The sequence below is a fragment of the Tarenaya hassleriana genome, unplaced genomic scaffold, assembly GCF_000463585.1.
Source record: "Tarenaya hassleriana unplaced genomic scaffold, ASM46358v1 Cleome4, whole genome shotgun sequence".
NCBI classification, from domain to species: Eukaryota; Viridiplantae; Streptophyta; class Magnoliopsida; order Brassicales; family Cleomaceae; genus Tarenaya; species Tarenaya hassleriana.
This window is the reverse complement of record NW_010966881.1, coordinates 3886162-3911060: the sequence shown is the minus strand read 5'-3', so window position 1 is coordinate 3911060 and position 24899 is coordinate 3886162. Positions and strand designations below refer to the sequence as shown.

Sequence of the window (24899 nt, the reverse complement as noted above, 5' to 3'; positions counted from 1 at the left end):
GCATTCCTCTTCTTGTTCTTGGCAACAAAATTGACAAGTCAGAAGCTCTCTCTAAGCAAGCTTTGGTGGATCAACTGTAAGTTCCATTGGTCACTCGTACTAACCTGATTAGAATCTATCCACCATTGAGAAATCTTTCGGTTTTGACTAAATCTGAATGCGTTAATCTGTTAGAATCTATCGACATAGGGGTCGCCATGTAAAGTGACCGTGATCTGAATCGAAACTGAACGGAATTCAGTATGTTATCATTTGTGAACTTGATTCTTGAGATGCTTTTAGTCAAGTATAGGATTACAGCTTGTGGTTTTGCAAAATGCTCAACCGATAACATGTGCGTTGATATTGCCAAAAAGTCGGGATTTTGGATGGATATAGAACCCCGCAAAAAGTCTGGATTTTACATGCCCAAATCCGGACCCTAGACTCTAAACCCTAAACCCGACAACCAGTCCTACCCTTGTAAACGACCTTTCCGACAAAACTGTTGTCAAGAATCATTCGAAGTAATACGAAAAATACTGATGATCTGGATTTGGTTGCAGAGGCCTTGAATCCATCACGGATAGAGAGGTATGCTGCTACATGATCTCGTGCAAGGAGTCGATAAACATAGACGCAGTCATCGACTGGCTCATCAAGCACTCGAAAACCGCCAAATGATCGAGAGGGCATGCCTATATACTACTCTCTGGCTCGATGATCTCTCTGCCAGTCAAAATCTTTGAGCTTGTATTTGTACAGGCGCCGCTTCAAAAAAAGCTTCACTTTGTTTTTTTCAGTGAACTTCAAAGGCTTCACCTTTGCTTCTTGGTGTGGTGTGTGTTTTCTTGTCAAGAATCAGCAGAAGTATCAAACATTTGGTTTCTGGGTTTTTTGTCCTTCAGAAAGTCGCAATGTATCTATTAATGTTACCTTTCCTCGTCCTCTTCTTTTTCTTAAAATCAATGCTCAATTAAGCACAAGATTAGATATTTGAAAAATCAAATTACAATGGTGTATGTATGTATGTATATCAGAGATACAACGAAAGAATCTTCAGACAGAATACTTCCAAATCTTTGTCCTGACAGATAACGGAATAGTAACATTGGTAGTTCCATCGGTCCAAGTCAAGCTTCCGAAGTAGAACTCAGTGTTCACTTTGTGAGTGCTCGAAACCTTAACCTTGAACGTAACCTTCTTGGTCGCGGAATTGAACACCAATGATTGTGGGTTCACCTCAAGATTGATCCCAGAAGGAGATTCGATCACTGCCTTGTATACGGAATCTGCGGGGCCCACGTTTGTGACGGTTCTTGTGATTACGACATCTTCCCTGAGATCAGGAACTGTGATCGAAGGTAGATTCACATCGAGCATTGATGGCTTTGGATTCGGACAAGTGTGAGCTTTTCCAAGAAGTCCGGAGATGGCTTTGTCGTCGTACCCTGCAGAACACAAGTAGTGGACGTAGTCTTCGTAGCCCATGTCGTAGACAAGTCCTGGGTACGCTGCTCTCTCTGGGTTCATGATTCCTCCTCCGAAATCGAACGGGCCTGCGGGTTTTGGGGACGCTCCTTCCGTCATGATTGTCTCTCCGAAGGGATCGGTTCTCCAGGCTTCGAGAACCGAGTACGTGTCAGTTTTTTGCGGTTTCTTGGGTGATAAGAAGCAGAATCAGAGAGAAAGAGAGAGAAGAAGAAGAACCTGTTGTGACAAGAGCGGATCTGATTGCAGCAGGAGACCAATCAGGGTGTTTTACTTTGAGAAGTGCAACGATTCCCGACACGGCAGGAGTCGACATCGATGTTCCTGTCATGAGGTCGAAAGTTCGAGGATTCGAACCGGTCGACGCTGCCAGAATGTTCACACCAGGCGCCGCTATATCAGGCTTGAGAATAGCCGGAGATAATGAATTAGGCCCTCGACACGAGAATTGCGGGATCTTAGTCGCAATAGGTCGGCCAACGACGGTTTTCGAAGCGCTTATTTTGACTTTTGGATTTCTGCAGATCCAAAAACAAATGCCTCAAATATGTCAGAACTGATGATGAGAATGAGAGTGTATAGAAGAAACACTTTGTCGTTCATCCGAGATTCTTACGCTGTCGTCTGGATGTAATACAGAATATCTGTCCCGAGTTCATAATCCACACCGACGCACGGCATATCCCTACAAGGCGTAGGATCAACTACGCTTTCGGCCATGATAATGCCGGCACAGGCGCCAGTGCTCATCATTAACAGCCTCATCCTCTCTCTAGCCCTCTCGGTCGCCGTGAAGAACAGCACGACTTTACCCTTAACGGAACCTCCTCGGATATCCGATCCCTGAAGTTCGCCTCCGAAAACGAGATCGACGAATCCGACTTCCTTTCCTGTGTACACCCCTCGAGCCTGAAAAGCATTCACTCGCCAATGAAATTATCAGAACAAGTTCTGGAGAGTTGAGTGTTTGAAGAGATTACAGAAATATATGTGGATACACACCGTTATGGTTAGATTGTTTCCGAGCGTGACTGAAACCGGGAAAGATCGGTCCATCGACGAAGCAGCGACGGTTATGATCCAGGGAGCGACATTGTCGACGGTTTGAGGGTCAGGTCCTTCGTTCCCTGCCGCACAAACGACGGGAATCCCCTTCATCACCGCATGGAATGAGGCGATCCCGATATCATTTTGATCAACTTCGAAGTCGTTCGGGATGGCATTCCCGATGGAAATCGATATAACATCGACGCCATCTCGTATGGCGTCGTCTATAGCCTTGATCATATCTGACCCTGGACACCCTTGTCTGTTCCAGCACACCTTGTAGGCCGCTACTCGCGATCTCGGGGCCCCTCCTCTCGCTGTTCCGCCCGCAAGTCCTTTCCAGCTCGCCCCGGGAACAAAAGAGCCCGCAGCCGTCGCGGCCACGTGGGTCCCGTGGGCCAAACCGTCTCTTGCGGATGCGTACTCCTTGTTCTGTGCATAGTTGAACGTTCCATTGTTCTGTCTAAGGATAGCTTCGGTGTAGTACCTTGCCCCTATGAGCTTTCTGTTGCATAGTTTCTCTGGGTCGAATCCTTGCCCCGCTACGCATTCTCCTTTCCAACGTTTCGGGATTGGCCCGACGTCTTTGTCGTTAAAAGACTCAGACTCCGGCCATATTCCTGTTACGTTTTCGAGCCACTCTCAAAGTCAGTTCTTTTCATGATTCTCTATATCCCGAGACCCTTATCGGGCTAAAAAATACCAGTTTTAGGATATTTTCGCTTAAGAAAAGCTTATTAAACTATCGTTTCTTGGTTCAGACCGGGCAAGAAACCGAGAGAGAAAGAAAGAAAGAAACCTGAATCAAGAACTCCGATGATAGCTTCACTTCCCATGTTTGTGTCCTGGAGAAGGCCTTTAGGAGCACTCGGTAAAAGCCCCATGTATTCGAAACTTCTCGTCGTCTTCAACTGCAGAATCCGGTTCGGTGCAACGTGAGCGACCTCGGGATGCTCTGTCACAACGTAAGGTCGATATGAATACGGCTTCGGTTAGCTGTTTTATGGAATCAAGAATGCGGAATCAGTGAAGGAACGATGAAGTAGTACCCGAAAGGATCTTCACTTGAGAAGAGTTGAGCGTTGCAGCGAAACCCGAAAAACCATGTCTGTAACTATAGATCATAGACTTGCGAGCAGCGTCTTTGCTGCAGCGTAAAGGGAAACGATTAGTACATAGAGAAAACGTTTCGAAGAATCGTCCGACGATTTTTCTTTTACGATATAACGAAAGTATTCAAACCTTCCGAAAACCAATTCAAGAATGCGATGATGTGAGGCCGTGACCAAATCAGGATCCTCGTGCCGCCTTGCACCCATGTAGACGATGTGAATCTATCCATCCGAGAAGAGAAAACGACTTCTGTCAGCCTCACAACAACAAAAAAATCGTCGGGTTTTTTCTTGGTCACACGGATAAGCGAAAAAGGACGAACCTTGCTGGTTTCATCGAGTCCGGAAGCAGGGATCAATGCACCGTTCAAGATCAGTGCGAAACCGACGAGGATAAGAACATTCGCCCCGGAATTTCTACCGGAAATCAGAGAAGGTGTCCGCATCGTTTTTTCGGGGATATTCGGACACGGGTCGAGGCTGTTCTTGTCCTGCAGTCACTGCTTGGAGATACCCTTCTTCCATCTCGTGTTTGTATTATATAGACGAGAGGAAATTGTTGGAGAATGGATAACTGTATTCTAAATATCCTTACCAAATAACGGAGACAGATAAGAAATGAACAAGCATGTTAACTAATCAGTTATTTACATGCTAGATTTGGAAATGTTCATCGTTTTCACCGTAACAGTGTTTTTTTCCCGTGCCGTTGGATAAATAAATAAGAATTTAGACTGTTTTTTTAAGAAGGATTCAACAAATGTCGAACAACGATTTTTAATCGAAGTTGGCTCGCGAATCAGCTGTCCTGTCCGGCGGGGTACGGAATCAGCTTTCTCGTCAACTTTTGTTGGGCATTGGCTCGTGGCCCGTCATGACAGGCCCAGTGAACCCGTTTTTTGAACTAGATCAAAAATATCCGAACCGGCTCGTCGGTTCGGAGCCAGATTATTAGCCATGGCTCATCCTACACCCCTGCTGATGGTCCGTGATGGATCAACGCGAATATTCTGCACAGTGTTACGACATAAGAGGCCGAGGGTTTATTCTTTAGGTTTTGGTAATTTAGGAGTTTATATACAATAATAATATATATAGGGGTATTTCTGTCATTATGTTAACGTTTTCCACGCTTTCTTTTGTATATAATGGAGATTGCGTCATTCACAGCGCAAAATCTGGATATTGCTTGGACTGCACGTTAGCACTTACTCGATATGATCAATGAAAGCCCTAGGCAACATTTACAGAAACAGAAGCCTTAGACAAGAATCCATGATTTATTTGATCAAAAATATCCGAACCGGCTCGTTGGTTCGGAGCCAGATTATTAGCCATGGCTCATCCTACACCCCTGCTGATGGTCCGTGATGGATCAACGCGAATATTCTGCACAGTGTTACGACATAAGAGGCCGAGGGTTTATTCTTTAGGTTTTGGTAATTTAGGAGTTTATATACAATAATAATATATATAGGGGTATTTCTGTCATTATGTTAACGTTTTCCACGCTTTCTTTTGTATATAATGGAGATTGCGTCATTCACAGCGCAAAATCTGGATATTGCTTGGACTGCACGTTAGCACTTACTCGATATGATCAATGAAAGCCCTAGGCAACATTTACAGAAACAGAAGCCTTAGACAAGAATCCATGCATATTGCTGTAATAACCATCAAAATTCTTGCTATAGATTACGTCATGTTCTTCTGTGAGTGAAGAATCATAGTTTGATTACAGAAGATATATATATATATATATATACGCATTGTTTAAACCGTTTTAAAAGATCAAAGCATTGGCAGATACGATGTTTTTTTTTTATAATAGATACTTGAAAAGGGAAAAAAAACAATCATCATGTTTTTTTTTTATTTGTAAGATTGATATTTTTTTGTTTTATATTATCGTTACAAGAGATGCGCACTCACATTTTATGGATGGACGATTACGATGTATAGTTTCTTTTAAATTATTTTATGCACTAGCGTGACAAAAACAAAACAATTAATTAATGTATTTTCGTCGTCAATTATAGCAAAATGGGTATGGATGGGTATCTAAAAGGCTATTGAATCCAAGTTTAGAATTTAGAATCCGAGTTTTGGATACTCCACAACTATCCAAACGTGTTGGCCATCCATCCACCATAGAATGAGTAGCTGATGATAGATACAAGTAGATATATATATATATATGGGCATTCTCGAGTCACCGATTAAAATCTTAATTTGAATTTGTAGATTCAACATTTCAAGTTTCAAAACTGCAACTCAAACTCATGGTCCACGAGTCCAATCGATATATGAAAATACGATTTTTTTTTTTCTATCCTAGTAATTGACTATAATGATTTGGCAACAATCCGAATATAGAAATGGTTACTTTGCAAACACAAATCTTCTAAATATAATAATTCTATATATTTTTTTCTCTATTATTTTTAAAATGTTATGTAATTTAGAGTCAGAATCACTTTCAAGCATCAAAAGAAAAAAAAAAGGGGATATGATAGAAACCTGAAATGATTGGTATCGGATCCAATTAAAACCATAGGCTTGGATCGGAAAAAGCAGTTCTGCCAACCTTTTTTTTTTTGTTTTTGTGGGTTGTATGCATGTGACTTTAATATGATCGATTCGAGTCATAATCATATGATATTTTTTTGGTAATGCATAATCATATGATATTATATATAATTGGTTTTGTATATTTCCTTCTAAATATTTATCATGTTTTTATGTAAATAATAGAGATTGTGTGCAAATAACAGGGACCTAACACATACACGGGATTTGTGGTACGTTTATCTTCAATACTTTTAATAGGACACCTGAAATTATGTTACTTGCATGCATATATATGTAGTCCGTATATATAATGCCCTTTTACTATTAAACCAAAAAAAAAAAAAAATAATGCCCTTTTACTCGTATTGATCTGCAAATAAAAACCATTATTATTAATTTAAATAAAGTTAAATAAAAATACAGATAATATATAAGTTTTAATATTATATAAACTCTGATTATTATCTAATTAACAACATCTTTTCCAATCAACCGTACAAATACATCGATATTTGACGCAATAAAAGATGGGGACTTGAGCATTTAACAAAATAAATAACAAAAACGTCTTGCTCTATAGACGCAAATAATGATTTGAAAATATTGAAGCCTTATGAGAGTATTTAAGGCCAAATTTGATTAGGGCCTAAATAAAGCGCCTATGATTAATGAGTAATAATGGCCTAAACCTCCTCCAAAGGGCAAAGTTGACCATAATTTTCCCTTAATTTCATATTCATATTATATGCACACCCTTCATTGATTGCGTGCATACAGTAGACTTGTTATATTTGACATTGACAATAATATATAATTATATATATGTATATGTATGTGTATACGTGAGTAAAATAATATGTTGATCATATATATATATATATATATATGTGAGTATTTGTGGGAGTCCAGATCAGCTTAAACAGAGCCTTAGAGGTGAACCAATATCTATAAACGCCGTTATTATTCTGTGTAGTTATTTTTGTAAGCTTTTGCCAATATCGAACGCAGAAATTGACGAATTATTCTCTAAAAATAGAGCAAACTTTCCAATTTTCTCGTGATTTCATTTCCCATTTCCGAATCGGAATTTGGTTTGGAGCGCGTGTCCTTATATTTCTCTTGTTTTTTTTTATTAGTTTCATGAGTAAAAATATTTATTTTTCTGTATAGAAATGATCGAATTATAAAATTTTCTAAAATCTAGTGAAATAAAGAAATCATGTTTTTTTTTTCTAAAATTTAAATTTTTAAGAAAATTATATAAAAATATGGATAAATTTTATATAATACTAAAATTAATATGTTATTATATTTTTGTTATTTGTTTCGATATATTCTTATTTTTTAAAAATTTTAATATAATCAATTTCTATATATATAACTCTTACTATAAATAATAACGATAAAATAATTGTATATTTTTTCGAGAGTAAAAATCATCAACGATTACCGCGATATACCTATTTCTATTATAAATTGATAATATACCATTCGCTTCGTATAAAAATATATATATATTTTTTTAAAAAAAATTTAAAAAGAGAAGTTGGGAATTTTAAAAACAAGGAGGAGAAATTTGTGGATGGAATTGGTCACATCCTAAAGAAAACGATCATTCGTGACCAAAGAGAAGACTTTCTGCTATTAGAAAATTAACTATATTTGAATATATTCTGCAAAAACTCGAATTTCAGGTTATAATTTTACATCAGAAAATGAAAAAAATAAACATTTACATCAGCATAGTTAAATTAATAGTATTTTCATATTTATTTAAATAAATTGCTGGCACTGATGATGGAGAAGTGACGCCAAAACACGAACCAACAACATTTGACTTTTCATCAGATTCTCGCTTAGTTGAGATTCAGATTCTAAATCAATAATTGTTGTTGTTTTTTTCAGTTGATTTAATTAAATAACGAGGCTAGTTGGCTTAAGCACGTCATTAAGCACACAAATTATCATTAAACATCTAATTAATTGGTTCAATCTGTTGGCTCTTAGGAAATATTGTCTGATAGGTAGTTGCATGATGCCGGTAAATTAATTTATTATTTGATATTGTTGTATATTAATATAATTTACGATTAGTTTGAATTTTATTAATATTTTCGACAGTGGCCCGACGTGATAATCTCTATTAAGTAAACGGATTTGAAAAATATTTATGGCTCATATTAATTATCTGACACAATTCCATAGTTATTGTTGATAAAAAAAAATAATCAGATTATTGTTATGGTGTTTGATGATTATTCTTAGTTAATTGGATGGTGTATTTTTAATATATTGATATTATATTTCACAGGATATCGTAAATGAACTATTTATATAATACTGATTAGGGTATCTGAATTTTTGTATACTTATTTATAGTAATTATTTTTGTGTTAAATGCAACATTTTTATTGTTTTCTTTTTTCCATTGACGTAATATGAATTATCAATTATGTCGTAGAGGAAAAACTTACCAATTATACATTTAAAAAATGGTAGCCATTGTGAAACCTGAAATATTTGTACACAGGTTTTATATTTTTACATAAATTCGTGTTGAGAATTAAATGGAAACTGCTCTTAATGATAATAAAAGGTATAAATACCATGTAGCTCTCAATTTATTTAAATTCTAAATCATGTGAATTCTTAATAATTCTCCCATTCTTCTTTTCAAATTCGTACATTATAATATGTGTGAAATTACATTATCTTCAAATTTAGAAGCTAAAATTTATCTCATTAAAATATTATCTATTACATAATTTTTCTTACTTTAAAAGATCTAAAACACTATAAAACGATTATCGTTGAATTATTGATACAAAATATTTTATTTTAAAAAAAATTGTGTAAGTAGTGTTTTTAATAAAAAAAAATTAAACTTTTAAACAAATTTAAATATATATGTCACGAGTCAACGATGCAAGTTCCGGTCTTAAGCGGTTTCCCATACCCAATAAACAAAATTGTGTACTCAACAGTATAAATAATAAATATAAAGGTCCCATGTTGACTTTTGAATTTTAAGAATTTAAAATATCTTATTTAAGTAGGTGAAGTATATAGAAACTCTAATGCGGTAAAAAAGGGATTATAAACTTTTTACTACATAGTATTGAGAGAATCAGTCGAAATATATATACTCATTATTATAAAATTTCACATAAACAAATTTTTTTAATATGAATCGTTTTTTAGACCGCGATAATTAGGTGATAATTTGGTGGGTTAGGCCACACAACGGTAATTTTTTCATACGAAAATTAACTAAATTCATCATAATATATATATATATATATATAAACATTTGCATAAGCCAATGTTATAGAAAATCACTATTCATATTCATCAATTAATCATTACAGCAAAATTGATTATTCATGAAGACCATTTGTTCGGAGAATTAATTGAACTTTGTGTGATTTTATTCGGAAATCTTTAAATCGTGAAATAAAGAAAGAAAAGCTTTTTGAAGGACACGTTTTTATCAACACAATTCTTAAATTCTCCTTTCTTTCATTTTTAATCCCGATTTTATTTTCTGTAAATAATCACATTTTTTTTTTTGCAAATTCCACCGATATTTCAATTATTTTTTGCCATTTCCCCTCAAGTTAACCGGCACAATTTCAACTTTTTAATATAATAAAAATATTTGAAAGATTAAATTACACGTAAAAGTAAATTATTAAAAAAAATACAATTATCAATTTAATATATTTTCACTATTTCTTTTAATTTTATTATATTTGTGTTTATCTCGGTTTTTCTGTCAAATGAAATAGACAAGTTTTAACGTAACGTAACTTGCTAGTTGGATTTGGTAGAGGTAATTTGCCGTTTAGAGGCAAGACAATAATTTCGCTATATAAGAACTTATCGTTTTCTTTATATATATATGTATGTATTCCAAATTTTTCGAATTTTTTCTTTAACAATTTTTTTTTTAGAGAAATGCAAATAAAAAATGATTGACCATAGGAGAAGGGTTATAAAGAAGACAACAGTGTGGCAAATATACAATTTGTATTGTGAATCCACTCTTAAAAGAATTTATAAGCACATAATATATTTTGTTGTTTCTAGAATCCTATTTGTTAATTAAAAAATTAGCGATTATAATATAAACACAAAATATATAGAAATGAAAGTACAACAAACAATGAGGGATAAATTTATAATAGACAATGTTTTTTGAATTCGAGTCAAAATCTAATAATCTGAAAAACTATCAATATTAGGGGGTGACCAATTCGGATTTCGGTTTGAACTCGATTCGGTTATATTCGAATTCAGTTATTTCAGTTATAAAAAAATTATAACTATCAGTTTAATTCGAATTTGATTTTTTTATTGTAAAAAACACTTTTTTTAATAATTGTTTGTTTTTAATTAGTTTTTAATCGGTTCAATTGGTTCCATTTTAGTTTTTTAAAGTTTGAAAAATCACTGTTTTTTTATATTAAATTCGATCTGATTATGATTATATCTGGTTCGATTTAACCCTAGTCAATACCCAATTGTAAAATCCATTATTCTAAAAAAAAGAGGGTTCTTCAACTAATAATTGATGGTCCAGTGACTGGGAGGTGACAAAGTCATCTTCAAGGTTCTGGGTTCAATTCCACTGGTGGGGAGGGATATAATTTCTAGACTAAAATAGTCTATATACAAAGACGGGTCCCGTGCCTAGAATAGATGTAGTCAGATCGAAGGTCCAAGTAACCATCCTGGTTATCAAAAAAATATTTTTTTTGTTGGGCTCGCAATTAGAGGAACAAAGTAAAGCCTTTTCGGAGTGTTGGGTACCACGCACGTCCTATGCCGTACAAGAGTATCAAACCTGCTTCTCACCGGCTACCGGTTCAGTCGGTTGGACTTCTTGAACTGACAAGTTCCCGTCATTATTATCGTGATCAATAATACTCCATATAGATTCACTTTAAGTTAATTTTTTTTTGTCTGTTTCAACGTATACAAAAACACCAACACTATTTTCTTTACTTATAATCTAACATAATTTTAATTTATGATAAAGTCGACATCTTTATCTCACTAATTTATAAAATTCATAAATACCATATGAATGGTGGATATATATATATGGTCGATTTGCATCTTACCATGTGATAATGAATTGCTAGATTCCTATCCTTTTTTGTATTATTTTTTTGCCACTAATTTAATAATTATTTATTTATAACATTTTTCAAATATATTTTCCCTTCAAATGTTTATACCATTCCATATATTCTAGAAAAAAAATATCTGCTGCTGGACAGATTTATATTAATAATCATAATATTAAAACTCTATCCACTAAAACCATTAACTGAATTTTTAAAAATAATGATGTAATCGTTTCATATTGGACCAATTCATTTCGATCCAATTTATTTTCATCTCAACTTGTTAAATCCGTTTTTATTCGGAACAAGAAATTCATGTATCGACCCAAACGACTCGCGACCCAAATAAAAATAAAAAATATTAAATATAATTAAAAAAATATTAAAATAAAAATTAAAAATAAAAATTATTATGTTATAAAAAGAATAAAATATTTAAAATCGATAAATCTTTCTTAAAATTATTAAAAAATAATAAAAAAGTAAAAAATAAATTTGACTTGCAAACCACCTCGTGAGCTTGTTGAGTTGGTTCGTAATGAGTTCGGTTCGTTCATCCAATTTTTTTTTAACTTAAATTTTTTAACCCATAACGAAAAAATATGAACTGTCTCGCAGCGGGTAACTCGTTTTACCATCACTATTTTAAAGTAAAAATATTTATTTGAAAAATAAAGGAGAAATAAAATTATAAACTAAATTTTTAGTTTATTAATTATGCGCTCAACTAAATCTGTCTTAATTTTATTTTGGTAAATTTGATTGTATTATATAATTTCAGAGTTGTTGGCTTACAACTCTAATACATACACCTAATATGAAAACAGAGAATAAGTCAACAAAATCATTCAATTAAGAAAAAGGGAAAAACAAGCAATTTTTTAAAAAATTAATTAATTTGATTAATAAAATGTAAAAGATTCCATTTGCAAAATGAAAAAAAAAAAGCACTCTTTTATTCCTAACCCTAGTCAATACCCAATTGTAAAATCCATTATTCTAAAAAAAAGAGGGTTCTTCAACTAATAATTGATGGTCCAGTGACTGGGAGGTGACAAAGTCATCTTCAAGGTTCTGGGTTCAATTCCACTGGTGGGGAGGGATATAATTTCTAGACTAAAATAGTCTATATACAAAGACGGGTCCCGTGCCTAGAATAGATGTAGTCAGATCGAAGGTCCAAGTAACCATCCTGGTTATCAAAAAAATATTTTTTTTGTTGGGCTCGCAATTAGAGGAACAAAGTAAAGCCTTTTCGGAGTGTTGGGTACCACGCACGTCCTATGCCGTACAAGAGTATCAAACCTGCTTCTCACCGGCTACCGGTTCAGTCGGTTGGACTTCTTGAACTGACAAGTTCCCGTCATTATTATCGTGATCAATAATACTCCATATAGATTCACTTTAAGTTAATTTTTTTTTGTCTGTTTCAACGTATACAAAAACACCAACACTATTTTCTTTACTTATAATCTAACATAATTTTAATTTATGATAAAGTCGACATCTTTATCTCACTAATTTATAAAATTCATAAATACCATATGAATGGTGGATATATATATATGGTCGATTTGCATCTTACCATGTGATAATGAATTGCTAGATTCCTATCCTTTTTTGTATTATTTTTTTGCCACTAATTTAATAATTATTTATTTATAACATTTTTCAAATATATTTTCCCTTCAAATGTTTATACCATTCCATATATTCTAGAAAAAAAATATCTGCTGCTGGACAGATTTATATTAATAATCATAATATTAAAACTCTATCCACTAAAACCATTAACTGAATTTTTAAAAATAATGATGTAATCGTTTCATATTGGACCAATTCATTTCGATCCAATTTATTTTCATCTCAACTTGTTAAATCCGTTTTTATTCGGAACAAGAAATTCATGTATCGACCCAAACGACTCGCGACCCAAATAAAAATAAAAAATATTAAATATAATTAAAAAAATATTAAAATAAAAATTAAAAATAAAAATTATTATGTTATAAAAAGAATAAAATATTTAAAATCGATAAATCTTTCTTAAAATTATTAAAAAATAATAAAAAAGTAAAAAATAAATTTGACTTGCAAACCACCTCGTGAGCTTGTTGAGTTGGTTCGTAATGAGTTCGGTTCGTTCATCCAATTTTTTTTTAACTTAAATTTTTTAACCCATAACGAAAAAATATGAACTGTCTCGCAGCGGGTAACTCGTTTTACCATCACTATTTTAAAGTAAAAATATTTATTTGAAAAATAAAGGAGAAATAAAATTATAAACTAAATTTTTAGTTTATTAATTATGCGCTCAACTAAATCTGTCTTAATTTTATTTTGGTAAATTTGATTGTATTATATAATTTCAGAGTTGTTGGCTTACAACTCTAATACATACACCTAATATGAAAACAGAGAATAAGTCAACAAAATCATTCAATTAAGAAAAAGGGAAAAACAAGCAATTTTTTAAAAAATTAATTAATTTGATTAATAAAATGTAAAAGATTCCATTTGCAAAATGAAAAAAAAAAAGCACTCTTTTATTCCTAAGATATTTGCAATAATAAAGTCTCCATAGTCTTCACGTCACCTCCCCACGCCCCCTCTCTGTACTATAAGTACTCGAGCACACCCTTCTTCTCCGAAACACCACCGAGACAAGAAACACAGAAATCAAACCCAGAAAAAAAGTGTTTTTTTTTGTGTTGTTCCTCCTAGAAGGATCGGTCTTCCTGTTCTTCGACACCATGAGTCTTCTATCTGATCTCATTAACCTCAATCTCTCGGACTCCACTGAGAAAATCATCGCTGAGTACATATGGTTCGATTCCTTCTCCTGTTGTCTGATTCTCCGTACGTTTGTGTGTTTGTGTATATATGTACATCTTGAGTTTATGTGTTGGTGTATGCACTTTAGTCTCTCGAACTTGATGCCTGTCAATGGGTTTTGTCTTTTTTCTCGGTTTCTGGCGTGACCCATTTTTTTGCGGTTTGAGATTTTTCGTTGCCATTCCTCTTTTTCCTGTTTGGTTGCCGAGAAAGTCCGAGAAAGTTGGGCCTTTCGAATCTCAGGACGTGTCTTCGGTTTTCATTGGGCATTTGTCTTGTCTGTCCCCTGATCCCTGTCCCCATGTGTTTAGATTATAGTTTCCCTGTTTGTTTGCCGAGAAAATGCATATAATCTTGAATTATAGCTAGGGTTTGAACTTAGAAAAACTGAAACTTGCGGACTTTTTAGTTCATCATTTTCTCTGATGAGTTTTGAAATTTCTGAAATTTTAGTATCCTGCAAGATAAAATCACAAACTCTGAATTTTTTTTTCAGGGAAGATCTTTACTTTCGTCCGTTGAAATTTGCTCTCCTGTTTGATTTTGTTACTTATTTGTGTTTTCTGATTTGTCCAATAGGGTTGGCGGCTCAGGAATGGACATGAGAAGCAAGGCCAGGGTAAAATTTTTCTCTCCTCCGGTGATCGATCGTTCATGAACTTGACGGAAAATAAAAAATTTCCCGGAAAATTTCACAAGCAGCAGAAAAAGCTTCAGATAACTTTTTATGTGAAATCTGATACCTTTCACGGGAAAATTGCTTGAAACTGTCTACGAGTCTGAATCTTGATCTGTTCCAATTGGATTCCAAGGTCTTGAGTTTTGTTTTTATATTTTTAATTGCAGACTCTCCCTGGACCTGTGAGTGATCCATCGCAGCTGCCGAAATGGAACTACGATGGTTCAAGCACAGGACAAGCTCCTGGCGAAGACAGTGAAGTGATCTTATAGTAAGCAGTTTCTTCTCAAGAACCTGTCTCTTTGCTTTTGTTTCCTTTCCTTTGTAACCAATCAATCCTTTACTTGTTTTTATGTTTTAGCCCTCAAGCTATTTTCAGAGACCCGTTTCGCCGGGGCAACAACATTCTTGTGAGTTCCTTGATTTTTCTCTGAGAATGTTTTCATTGGCAGTTTTTTCAGTTATTTCAAGCGTACGTTTGCTATTTCGTCAGGTCATGTGTGATACTTACACTCCTGCTGGGGAGCCGATTCCCACAAACAAGAGAAATGCCGCGGCCAAGATCTTCAGCCACCCCGATGTTGTGGCCGAGGAGACATGGTGAGGCGAAATCCTCTGTTTTTTGCATTGTTCCACGGTTTTTCTTTTAGCCGTTGACCTTAGGGGTTGACACTGGTCGGGTATCCGAGTTTTCCGGCGTACCCGACCTTGAGCTTGTGTAGTTATTGATGATGTTCTCGAAAAACCAGGTATGGTATTGAGCAGGAGTACACCTTGCTGCAGAAGGATGTGAACTGGCCTCTCGGATGGCCCATAGGCGGATTCCCAGGCCCTCAGGTGATAAATCTGTAACCTCGAATCGAATCCCAGGTTTCGTTCCTTTTCTTGTTCCTGCTCTCTTAATTCCTATAAATCTTTCTTGCAGGGACCATACTACTGTGCTGTTGGAGCCGACAAGTCTTTTGGAAGAGACATTGTGGATTCTCACTACAAGGCTTGCCTTTACGCCGGAATCAACATCAGTGGCATCAATGGCGAAGTCATGCCCGGTCAGGTAATCTCCGAAACCCCCCGAGAAAGTTCCAATCTTTTTCGAGTTTGATTCTTCCGTTATCTCCTGGAAGAGAGGTGCTTACAGCCAAATCTTTGTGTTGAGACAGTGGGAGTTCCAAGTTGGCCCTTCTGTCGGGATCTCGGCTGGTGATGAACTCTGGGTCGCTCGTTACATTTTGGAGGTAACGAAAACAAACGAAAATCGTCTACGAATCTAAAGTGTTATAATTCAGAGATCTGGTCTGAAATTTTTACTTTTCCTTGTTAAAAAAACAGAGGATTACAGAGATTGCTGGAGTGGTGCTGTCTTTCGACCCGAAACCGATACCAGGAGACTGGAATGGAGCTGGAGCTCACACCAATTACAGGTGGAGGAAGGAATCATCTCTCTCTTTCTCTGCTTTTATGAAATCTTGCACTTTCCATTCATCAATCTCATGATTCTAAAACTCGAAAACTGGATCGGTCTCAGTACAAAGTCGATGAGGGAGGAAGGAGGGTACGAGGTTATCAAGAAGGCAATCGAGAAGCTGGGACTGAGACACAAAGATCACATTGCGGCGTATGGAGAAGGAAACGAGCGGCGGCTCACCGGACGCCACGAGACAGCGGATATCAACACCTTCCTCTGGGTGAGTTTGTAGTAAGTTACCATAGAAAACAGGACTACATATACATATTTGTGTAATGAAAATGGATATCGTTTTTTTTTGTGTCCGGAAAAAAGGGTGTGGCGAATAGAGGGGCATCGATCCGGGTAGGACGTGACACCGAGAAGGCCGGGAAAGGGTACTTCGAGGACAGGAGGCCGGCGTCGAACATGGATCCGTACGTTGTTACTTCCATGATTGCAGAGACCACAATCCTCTTGAACCCATGAATTTCCTCTCCTTTGGGTCATGGGCAGAGAAAAAAATAAAACCGGAGATCTATTACATGGATGATGCTTTGATCTGGTGGTGGTTTTTTCTTCTGGTGATGTCTTGTGTATGTGTCTTTCTTGCAGTTTCTTTGCTTCTGCTTCTTCATTCTTGTTTCCCCCATTGAAAACCTGTCTTTGTACTGATTCACCGTTTTAAGACAAGGGTTTATTTCCCGATAATAAAACTGGCGTTTTATTTTTATTTTATTTTTCCGATGGATGATTCTTTGTTTAGAGGCTTTCTTCTCGTGATAGCCCGAAGTCTGATCCGAATCCACCAGAAAAATATCGAGTTTCAGATTTCTCGAAAAAATTCAGGCCTTCAGACCAGATTCAAATAAAACTTTAGACCGGTATGAAATTCAGACGGACCCGATCCGAACCCAAAAACTTTGGTGAGTACAAATTCGGATCGGGCCTGGGCAGTCCGTTTGACACCCTTAGAATCACTACCGATCTCAAGTGTCATTTGTCGCGAGTAAGAAGAATGTCATTAACCAAATCCATCACTATATTCGTATCAGATCCTTCTGTAACATTTTCTTAAATCCGAATCAATCGAACTCAAGAACAAGAACTAACATATGATAGTTTCGGTCGGATTCACCTTTCCCGGCAGATGTCCAAGAAGAAGAGCATATCGGACTTAGGAACAGAGAAAACATAACCTAGCTCTTATTCGGATAAAGAGCGAGCTGTAAAATAAAAATAAATAAAAAAATCTGAAACAGTTAACATAAATTTAAAGGGAGAAGTGGAGTTGTGCCCTCTTTAGCACGGCCGAAACCTTGGCGAAAAACTCCGGCTCCCTTTCTTCCACTTCATCAACACTACTGCCCTCGTGTTCATCCGCCTGCATTATCACCCCTCTCATGTTAATATAACTAATAACCTTTACAAAATTAACCAGTTTGATCTTGAACTAGGGGTGGCCACATGCACCTGAAATGTCACAAGTGGGGCATCAGAAATCTCGGGTTATTCGTCCACCGGCGGAACCCGAGTTTCGTACAGAGCTTTCTTGTGTAGGTACACTGCTATTTCAACCCCATTTGAAATTTTTTTTTCTTCTATTCCGAACTTAATTTCTTTCAGGTTCAAGAATGTTTTGAGATAATAAACCTCTTGCTATTGGTTCATTCGCCGGTTTTTGGTCTGGAAATTGATTAAACAAAACCCATGGAGACAGAAAGTTACCTCCTTGAACTTCAAAAGGATCAAATTCCACACTGTGGCCGGTTTCTTTGCATCCCATCTGATAATCAAAAGTTCAAGTCAGATGAAAACATGAAACCTAACACTTCTCAACTTCTCTTTTGTTTTTTGTCCAAAAATATCTAATTTGTCTTCCCGTAGTCGGGTTTCCATGGATATACAGATTAAGTCCAGAAGTACGTATAAGCCAGAGAAAAAAGTTAACCGACATACCTTACTAGCATCAGCTCGTTAATGGCACGCCACATTCCTCGGCCGACATCTTTGGCAGACTCTTCTCGAGCACTTCGTCCATGCCACAACTCTTTTACTATGTACATGACTTCCTCCGCATCCACCTGCAGAGAATGTAAAAAGTTTCCAAGTTGAATTATCTCCCACAAAAAAAAAACGGATTTATATTTCCAGCAGTCCTCACAGAAATTTTTCTTACACCTTAAGATTATATAGTCCAAGAATGTCACTTAACAACTTATTACCACATGCTTGCGTCTGGTTTAGTTTTCTAAGAAGAAAATACAAACTGTTCAGAACTCGAAGCAGTTAATGTCTCTTTCTTTCCACGAGTCCTTTTCTTTACGGGTCATAAAAGAAAAGAATACAAGAATTTTTCATCTGTCTACTGAAACAAATCTGGATACCTGAACTTCGGCAGATGTCCCATAGACGGATTCCTCATGCTCAATGAGGCGTTGATGAAGCATTCTGTAATGATCCAAATCGAGATTCACAACAGGCTCCATGTTAACTTGAACACCAGCAAGTTGCGTGATAATATAGGAAGCCATTATTTGTCCAAAAATAGCCGGGATGGTGCCAAGGACAGGAATTATGCGAACACGAAACCCAGGAACTATCTGAATTCGAGGCAAGGTATACAATCAATGAGTATGAAAAAGGTGGAGATACAGGCTTTATGTAATGTGTTAATAAAAAACTAAAATCAATTACTTGATAATCTGAAGGATTCTCTTCTTCTCCACTTGACCCTTTAAACGGAAGAAGCTTTGCTTTAGGTATCTCCAAGGAAAACATAATAGGAATGCCGCCTTCGATCCCATAATCTCTCTTCAATCGGTGTCTTACCTGAAAAATCGAAACCATATGATATATTAGGACAAGAAGTAAATATAATGCGCCCAATAAAGGAAATTTCCATAGCGAGTATGCTAGTTAAAATCATATCAATAGTCTTCATGTCATATTTACTTTCTCTGTCAGTATCTTAGTCCAAATACAGCATTTTAAGTTATACACTCTTCAGAGTCGAAATAAAAGGATAGCATTACCAAAATCCCTGTTGTTGCTAATTTGACTAGCGTCTAGTGTACTATTAGATTCATGTATCAATAAAATGTCATACTTGTAATGCTCAGTACTATCTATGAAAGCTGAAGCAGAGTCATCTCGATTTTTCATCAGTAGCATCGTATCTATCCTACAGAAACTATGGATGACCGTTGTCTCTTTCTGGAAAGTCATTGATCAGATAATTACTTGACACTTTATTTTTTCTCACAGGATCAGAAATGAAAAATCCAGAGATAAGAGAAAGCCCAAATCCCGAATAGAGGAAGGGTTAGAGATGTTACAGCTCGAGATAATGGATCATTTATGGACTCTCTCAAATCAGCTACTCGGATTCTTGTTGGGTCAGCTCTTGCACCAGCACCAGTTGCAGAGAGAACTTTCAAACCCCTCCTAACACATGCAGCCAAAAGGGCCACCTATCGAATGTAAAACACAAATTTAGAAATAGATAAAACATAAAATTGCAAGGGGTATATTGAATCCACTGAATCCTCTCAAAGACATTAGTAAACTAGCCATTTAATCACGCAAGCATCGTTAAAAATAAATTATTTAATTCAAACAAAGTCCATTAAGAGAGGATACCTTCGTATCAATGTTATCAATGCAGTCCAGAACAAAATCCGGATTGCCTGAAAGAATTTCTTCTTCGGATGATGAATCATATAGAAGAACTTTCGCGTCTATATGGCACTCGGGAAAGATCAAAGAGAAATGCTTCTTGAGGCATATGGCTTTTGGAATACCAACATCTGCTCGCGTCGCAACAGCGTGTCTATTTAATGATGAAAGTGACACCTTCTCATGTGATTAAAAATAAGTACATATATAATCTGACAAACGTGATTGCTTGCATATGCTTGGAAGTAAAACGAGTGGATGAAATTTGATTATATAACCACATGAGGTAAGACAATAGATAGTATGTAGGTCCGAGAATATCGAACCAAGTGATGGTCAAGAAAGATCAGCAATATGGAACAACCTGAAACAAGGCCAAATAAAACGATGGATGCAGATAAACAAATATATGCCGAGAATACCTGGTCAAAGTCAACGAGGAGGAGCTTCCCTACTCCAGATCTCAAGAGCATGGATGCAGCATGACTTCCTACCCCTCCAAGCCCGATGACCACAACATAAGATCCAGTTACTTTACGTTGAGATTCAAGGCCAAAAAACTGGATATTCCTAAAACGAATGATAAACATAAAACATACTGAGAAAAAAAAAATTAAAGCTAGCCCGTAAAATAACATCATGCTGAGAAGAAAATGCTTAACTGCAATGCAGATAGATTCAGATACGATGTGGTCTAATAACAAAGAAAACAAATTTGCTATTCCTTTTTCGGGGCTTGCCCCATTCCATTCGCAAGCAACAAACTTAGACATTCTAAAGACCAGATCAAAGCTCATGTCTTTTTGCATCGGCTAAAAGTTTTTGAGTAACTGGCAAAATTATGGAACAAGTGTACTTAAAAAAAGGCTTCTGAAGCAAACATTTCCAGCCGAAAACATTGAAACTAAAATTACCTGGTTAGATGTTCAGAAACTATTTCATCTGCCAAAATATCCTGACCAGCTACTCGAAACCCGGAGGCACTACCAGTTGTTTCAGACTCGCAATTCCCTGCCAATGACAGCAACTTCATTTTACCCGGTTTATCGAGCGGACACGTAAACTTAGTACGTGATGGTCCAAAAGAGAGATGCTTGCTTAACCACAGTATCAGAGAACTTACCATTGGTATCTCCCAGAGTTTTGTCATACTGTTTCACAGTATTCCTGCAAAACCACGGAATCGGATCTCACGACACAATCCCGAAAATGTTAACTCTAATTTCATTCTTCGGTCCTACGATTGAGAACCAAAAATTTATTTAACATATCCTAGGAACGAAAAGAGCCGTCATTTTTGTCGTATCAAATCGGATCGAGACGAAAGTATATGCTTTCTCACGGAGATTCGGATATGCCTCCACATTTGAACATTCAGTACCCCAAATTTCAGAGTTGGACGAGTGATTTATGATTTATGCACAAAAGCCGATGCAAAACTAAAAAATTTAATCTCTCCAGGAATGTTTAGTTTCCGATTACAGAAAACCCACAAAAAACAGGAATCTCAACACTGTTTTCCAGTTCTTAGTTCAGTAAAGCTGAAAGCAAGAATTTCAAATCGAAGACATATCAAAGCTGCACATTTGGGCACTAATGAAAATTCGATACCTAAAGCCCTGAAACATGGCTACTGTTCGTAAATTTATGAGGAGAGCGACTTGCCGGGAGAGAAGTTTTAGCAGAACAGCGGTAGAGACGGAGCCGAGAAGAGCTCCAGCTCCGATGAGCGAAAGATACTTGAATTTCTCCTCCATGAGCGTTAAACTTTCACACCGTTTTCTCTCGCTTTCTCGGTTGCCAAACAACACCAAGAATAGGGTTTTAGGCTAAACCCGACGTCCGGTTCGGTCCATTTTGATTTTATAGATTTTTATTTTTAAACGACTTATTAGTTATTACATAATAATATGGTACCAAAAAATTTATGTTCATCACATTAAGCACAATAATTGTAATAAAAAAATTATTTATAATTTTTTCCTTGCATGTGTATACAATTAAAACTCATATATCTGTTTTATTTATAGATTAAAAATAAAAATTATAATTAAATAGATTAAAATGATATTTTAATCATATGTATAACATTGTTTTGAAGGCCAAAAAAACAGTTTTCAGTGTTGAAAATTTCTGCGTCAAAAATTAGTTTTTTGCAAATTTCCAACATCTTGAGTATAATGATAATTAATTACAAATAGTTTTATGCCATGTTGTTGGAATTAAACTAGTAATAACAATTATAAATAAAATTAAGCATTGCATTCGGATAATGTATTTGTAAATCTAAATGCTTCAAGGGTTTGCAAACACGATGGTTTTATTGAAATTGATATGAAGTGAGATTTCGCCACGTGTTTAGATTTAGGTATGAATCTCACATTGATTAAGCTTAAAATATTTTATGACAATGATCTTTTCCATAAATTACACCCAACTGATGAAGACATGTTAATATGACAGATAATTTTATATGCAGATTAAATAAAATTTTAAATATATATATATATATATATATGTGTGTGTGTGTGTGTGTAACTATTTTAAAATATCTGTTACAAATTGGTTTTAAAATAAAATCTAAATGTAATACAATACATAATAATCTTTTAGAAAATTTCTTAACCTCTTATTTATATATTGAATTTTTTTTTATTTGTGTTTGTGAAGTAATAATTATATATGATTATATGATGTAGGTAACAAATTTTATAATATTGCAGATAAATAAAAGTTCGATCAAATAACTAGTGGGGTCCTATAACCCCTAAAATAACTTGATTAGTATCATTTTTAATCTATTTGTATAATTAAAATTAAATAGGTAATTTTAACGTTGAAAGCAACAAATAATGCACATTTTAAGTTTTAAGACTCAATCGCCATTTCGATCACTGTAATTGACGTTGGACCAAATTATTTCAATAAACATGCTCAGAAAATTTAATATGCAATGGAATCAAACAAATTGTTATTTTGTCTAGGAACACAGCACTACCCTAAAACAACCATTGCTCTGCAACTATTCCCACACACAAAAAATATGCACCATTTTATATCCAAAACTAAGTATTCCATTTAATCAGCCCATTTTCTCATTTCAATCGTGTGTATATATATATATATATATATATATAATGAGAGAATTTTTAAACTAGTTTTATATTTATTTATTTTAAAGCATATTTTTCAAAATTTCTACAAATGTTTTTGTTTGGTAATTTTACCTATTCAACGTCCTTTTTTTTTAACCATTTCACCATAAGATACTGGAAATTATAAAAATAAAAATAAAAAAATGGATTGGCAAGGAAAAACAGAATATCCAAAAAGTTATTCTCGATATTATTACAAATAATTTTATTTAAATCTGGCTATAAATTTTAATTTTAAACGTTTTATTTTCTAGTGTCTCACTATGCATTGATAATTTGATAGTTGTCGCACAGCCACCGCCACAGCTTTTACGAATCACAAGGGGCCAAGATTCGTTGACAAAAACTAACCCCAACATCTAAAAAACAAAAAATATAATTGGTAAACAAAAATCCTGAATTTGTGCTATATATATAAACACGAGCTATATATATATATATATACACACACACTCGAGTCCAAACATTGAGAATTTATTCGCACGTGTACCTTATGTTTTGCATAAGTCCGTTGTGTGGGATATGGATATTGAGAATTTACTTAAATTTTGGATGATATTTTTAGAAAGATTAAGAGGTTTTTATGATTATTATTTTCAAATATATAAAATATTTAATTAGGAGTAGAACTTTTGAAACCTAGGAAGACATGGTATATTAGGAACCCTTTTTTTGGAACAAACTCATATAAATAAATAAAAAATCATTACTCGTCCTCGTAGGGTTGTGACAATTAATTTAAGAGCATTATTCAAATCGTTGAAGTTGTCATAGCTGTGCCACATAACTAGGAATGAGTTGACAATTTTCGTAAATGCGTATATAATCATTTATTTAAATAAATGGTGCGTATATAGATACAAACGCATAACACGCACATAGTTCTGGAAAATAATATTGTGTAATTAAGATTGTCTATTTGGTTTTATTAATATGACTAATGGTCGTGCTTTGGCGTGGCATAAACCCATCTGTCAAGATCATGTAACTTGGAGTCAATTTCATGACATGTATAAGTCATCTTTAATTGAATTTAATATATTTATATGTTTATCCATCATAAGCAATGGCCTTATCAAGTTTATATATTTCAAAATTGCCATGAAAAACATATCTAGAAGTTTTAAAAAATATAAAGTTTTACCGAAAAAAATATATGAAGTCCGAGAGAAAATCAATATTTTCACTTTGATAATCTTGTAATACCATATTTTTGTTTCTAAAATATGTGCTTTTGTTATTTAAATATTGATGTTCTACTGGACTTACCTCGTTAAAAAAAAAATCTAATAGTTGAACTAATATGATATATAGTATAAAGTTTTCTTTAATGAAATTTGTATTGGGATAAAACTAAAAAACTGAATGAAAGATGATGAAAAATAATTACATAAAAGATAATCAAAATCCGGATTAACAATCTTGAATTTGTATTTTGGAAATTATATGCTTATACATATCTTGGTCCCACCATAGAATTAAAAGTACCTAATTATTATGTTTTTCTTAGATATGCTAAATAATGTTTAGCTTATATTAGAAGAAAGTTAAAATTAATCATGATCGCTGTCGATTTTGGAGGAAAAAAATAAATTCCCGTAGCATAATTATTACTCATACTTTATATTTTCATATAGTATTGATTCGAAAACATTACATGAACATCGAATTCGATTCTTGGTATTATAAAGAATCGCGCAAATCAACAACTTGAATCTTTGTAAAATCTATAGAATTCGATTCTTGGTTATCAACTTATCATAAATAATCTTCCGA

The 24899-nt window shown here is 34.7% G+C and overlaps 4 protein-coding genes across 4 annotated transcripts in view; 2 read left to right on the top strand and 2 right to left on the bottom strand.

Moving 5' to 3' along the window:
- Nucleotides 1-922, top strand: part of LOC104823839 (ADP-ribosylation factor-like protein 8B) — a 2992-nt gene extending 2070 nt beyond the window's left edge. Inside the window, exons 5-6 of the mRNA XM_010555586.2 lie at nucleotides 1-76; nucleotides 546-922. Of these exons, the coding sequence (XP_010553888.1) occupies nucleotides 1-76; nucleotides 546-663 (194 nt within the window). The 3' untranslated portion in view covers nucleotides 664-922. The remainder of the gene's footprint in view (nucleotides 77-545) is intronic.
- Nucleotides 923-1038: 116 nt separating this feature from the next.
- On the bottom strand, nucleotides 1039-3845 carry LOC104824566 (subtilisin-like protease SBT3.17). The gene is made up of 7 exons (XM_019203652.1): nucleotides 3760-3845; nucleotides 3567-3664; nucleotides 3317-3472; nucleotides 2473-3137; nucleotides 2087-2379; nucleotides 1690-1988; nucleotides 1039-1601 (listed from the first exon to the last, which is right to left on the bottom strand). The coding sequence occupies exons 1-7, from the start codon at nucleotides 3834-3836 to the stop codon at nucleotides 1039-1041; spliced, it is 2151 nt and encodes a 716-aa protein (XP_019059197.1). The 5' UTR covers nucleotides 3837-3845.
- A 10130-nt stretch (nucleotides 3846-13975) lies between these two features.
- LOC104823838 (glutamine synthetase nodule isozyme) lies at nucleotides 13976-17023 on the top strand. Its single transcript, XM_010555585.2, has 11 exons — nucleotides 13976-14159; nucleotides 14747-14786; nucleotides 15014-15117; nucleotides 15208-15256; nucleotides 15340-15446; nucleotides 15596-15683; nucleotides 15772-15900; nucleotides 16007-16081; nucleotides 16176-16267; nucleotides 16372-16531; nucleotides 16627-17023. The coding sequence occupies exons 1-11, from the start codon at nucleotides 14086-14088 to the stop codon at nucleotides 16777-16779; spliced, it is 1071 nt and encodes a 356-aa protein (XP_010553887.1). The 5' UTR covers nucleotides 13976-14085; the 3' UTR covers nucleotides 16780-17023.
- Nucleotides 17024-17314: 291 nt separating this feature from the next.
- LOC104823837 (tRNA threonylcarbamoyladenosine dehydratase) lies at nucleotides 17315-21788 on the bottom strand. The gene is made up of 10 exons (XM_010555584.2): nucleotides 21600-21788; nucleotides 20883-20995; nucleotides 20391-20538; nucleotides 19933-20145; nucleotides 19629-19763; nucleotides 18988-19122; nucleotides 18678-18893; nucleotides 18250-18374; nucleotides 18019-18076; nucleotides 17315-17674 (listed from the first exon to the last, which is right to left on the bottom strand). Exons 1-10 carry the CDS (start codon nucleotides 21723-21725, stop codon nucleotides 17564-17566), a joined length of 1380 nt encoding a protein of 459 aa, XP_010553886.1. The 5' UTR covers nucleotides 21726-21788; the 3' UTR covers nucleotides 17315-17563.
- Between the last annotated feature and the right edge of the window lie 3111 nt (nucleotides 21789-24899).

Coding starts and splice junctions, on each gene's coding strand:
- LOC104824566 (XM_019203652.1), bottom strand. CDS start 3,836: ATGGGTGCAAGGCGGCACGAGGATCCTGATTTGGTCACGGCCTCACAT. Junction 3,473..3,566: donor TCAAGTGAAGATCCTTTCGG/GTACTACTTCAT, acceptor ACGTTGTGACAG/AGCATCCCGAGGTCGCTCAC. Junction 2,380..2,472: donor GAAACAATCTAACCATAACG/GTGTGTATCCAC, acceptor AATGCTTTTCAG/GCTCGAGGGGTGTACACAGG.
- LOC104823837 (XM_010555584.2), bottom strand. CDS start 21,725: ATGGAGGAGAAATTCAAGTATCTTTCGCTCATCGGAGCTGGAGCTCTT. Junction 19,123..19,628: donor ATGATCCATTATCTCGAGCT/GTAACATCTCTA, acceptor TCGATTTTTCAG/GTAAGACACCGATTGAAGAG. Junction 18,375..18,677: donor GGACATCTGCCGAAGTTCAG/GTATCCAGATTT, acceptor CATTCTCTGCAG/GTGGATGCGGAGGAAGTCAT.
- LOC104823838 (XM_010555585.2), top strand. CDS start 14,086: ATGAGTCTTCTATCTGATCTCATTAACCTCAATCTCTCGGACTCCACT. Junction 15,118..15,207: donor GACAGTGAAGTGATCTTATA/GTAAGCAGTTTC, acceptor TTTATGTTTTAG/CCCTCAAGCTATTTTCAGAG. Junction 15,447..15,595: donor GTTGTGGCCGAGGAGACATG/GTGAGGCGAAAT, acceptor TCGAAAAACCAG/GTATGGTATTGAGCAGGAGT.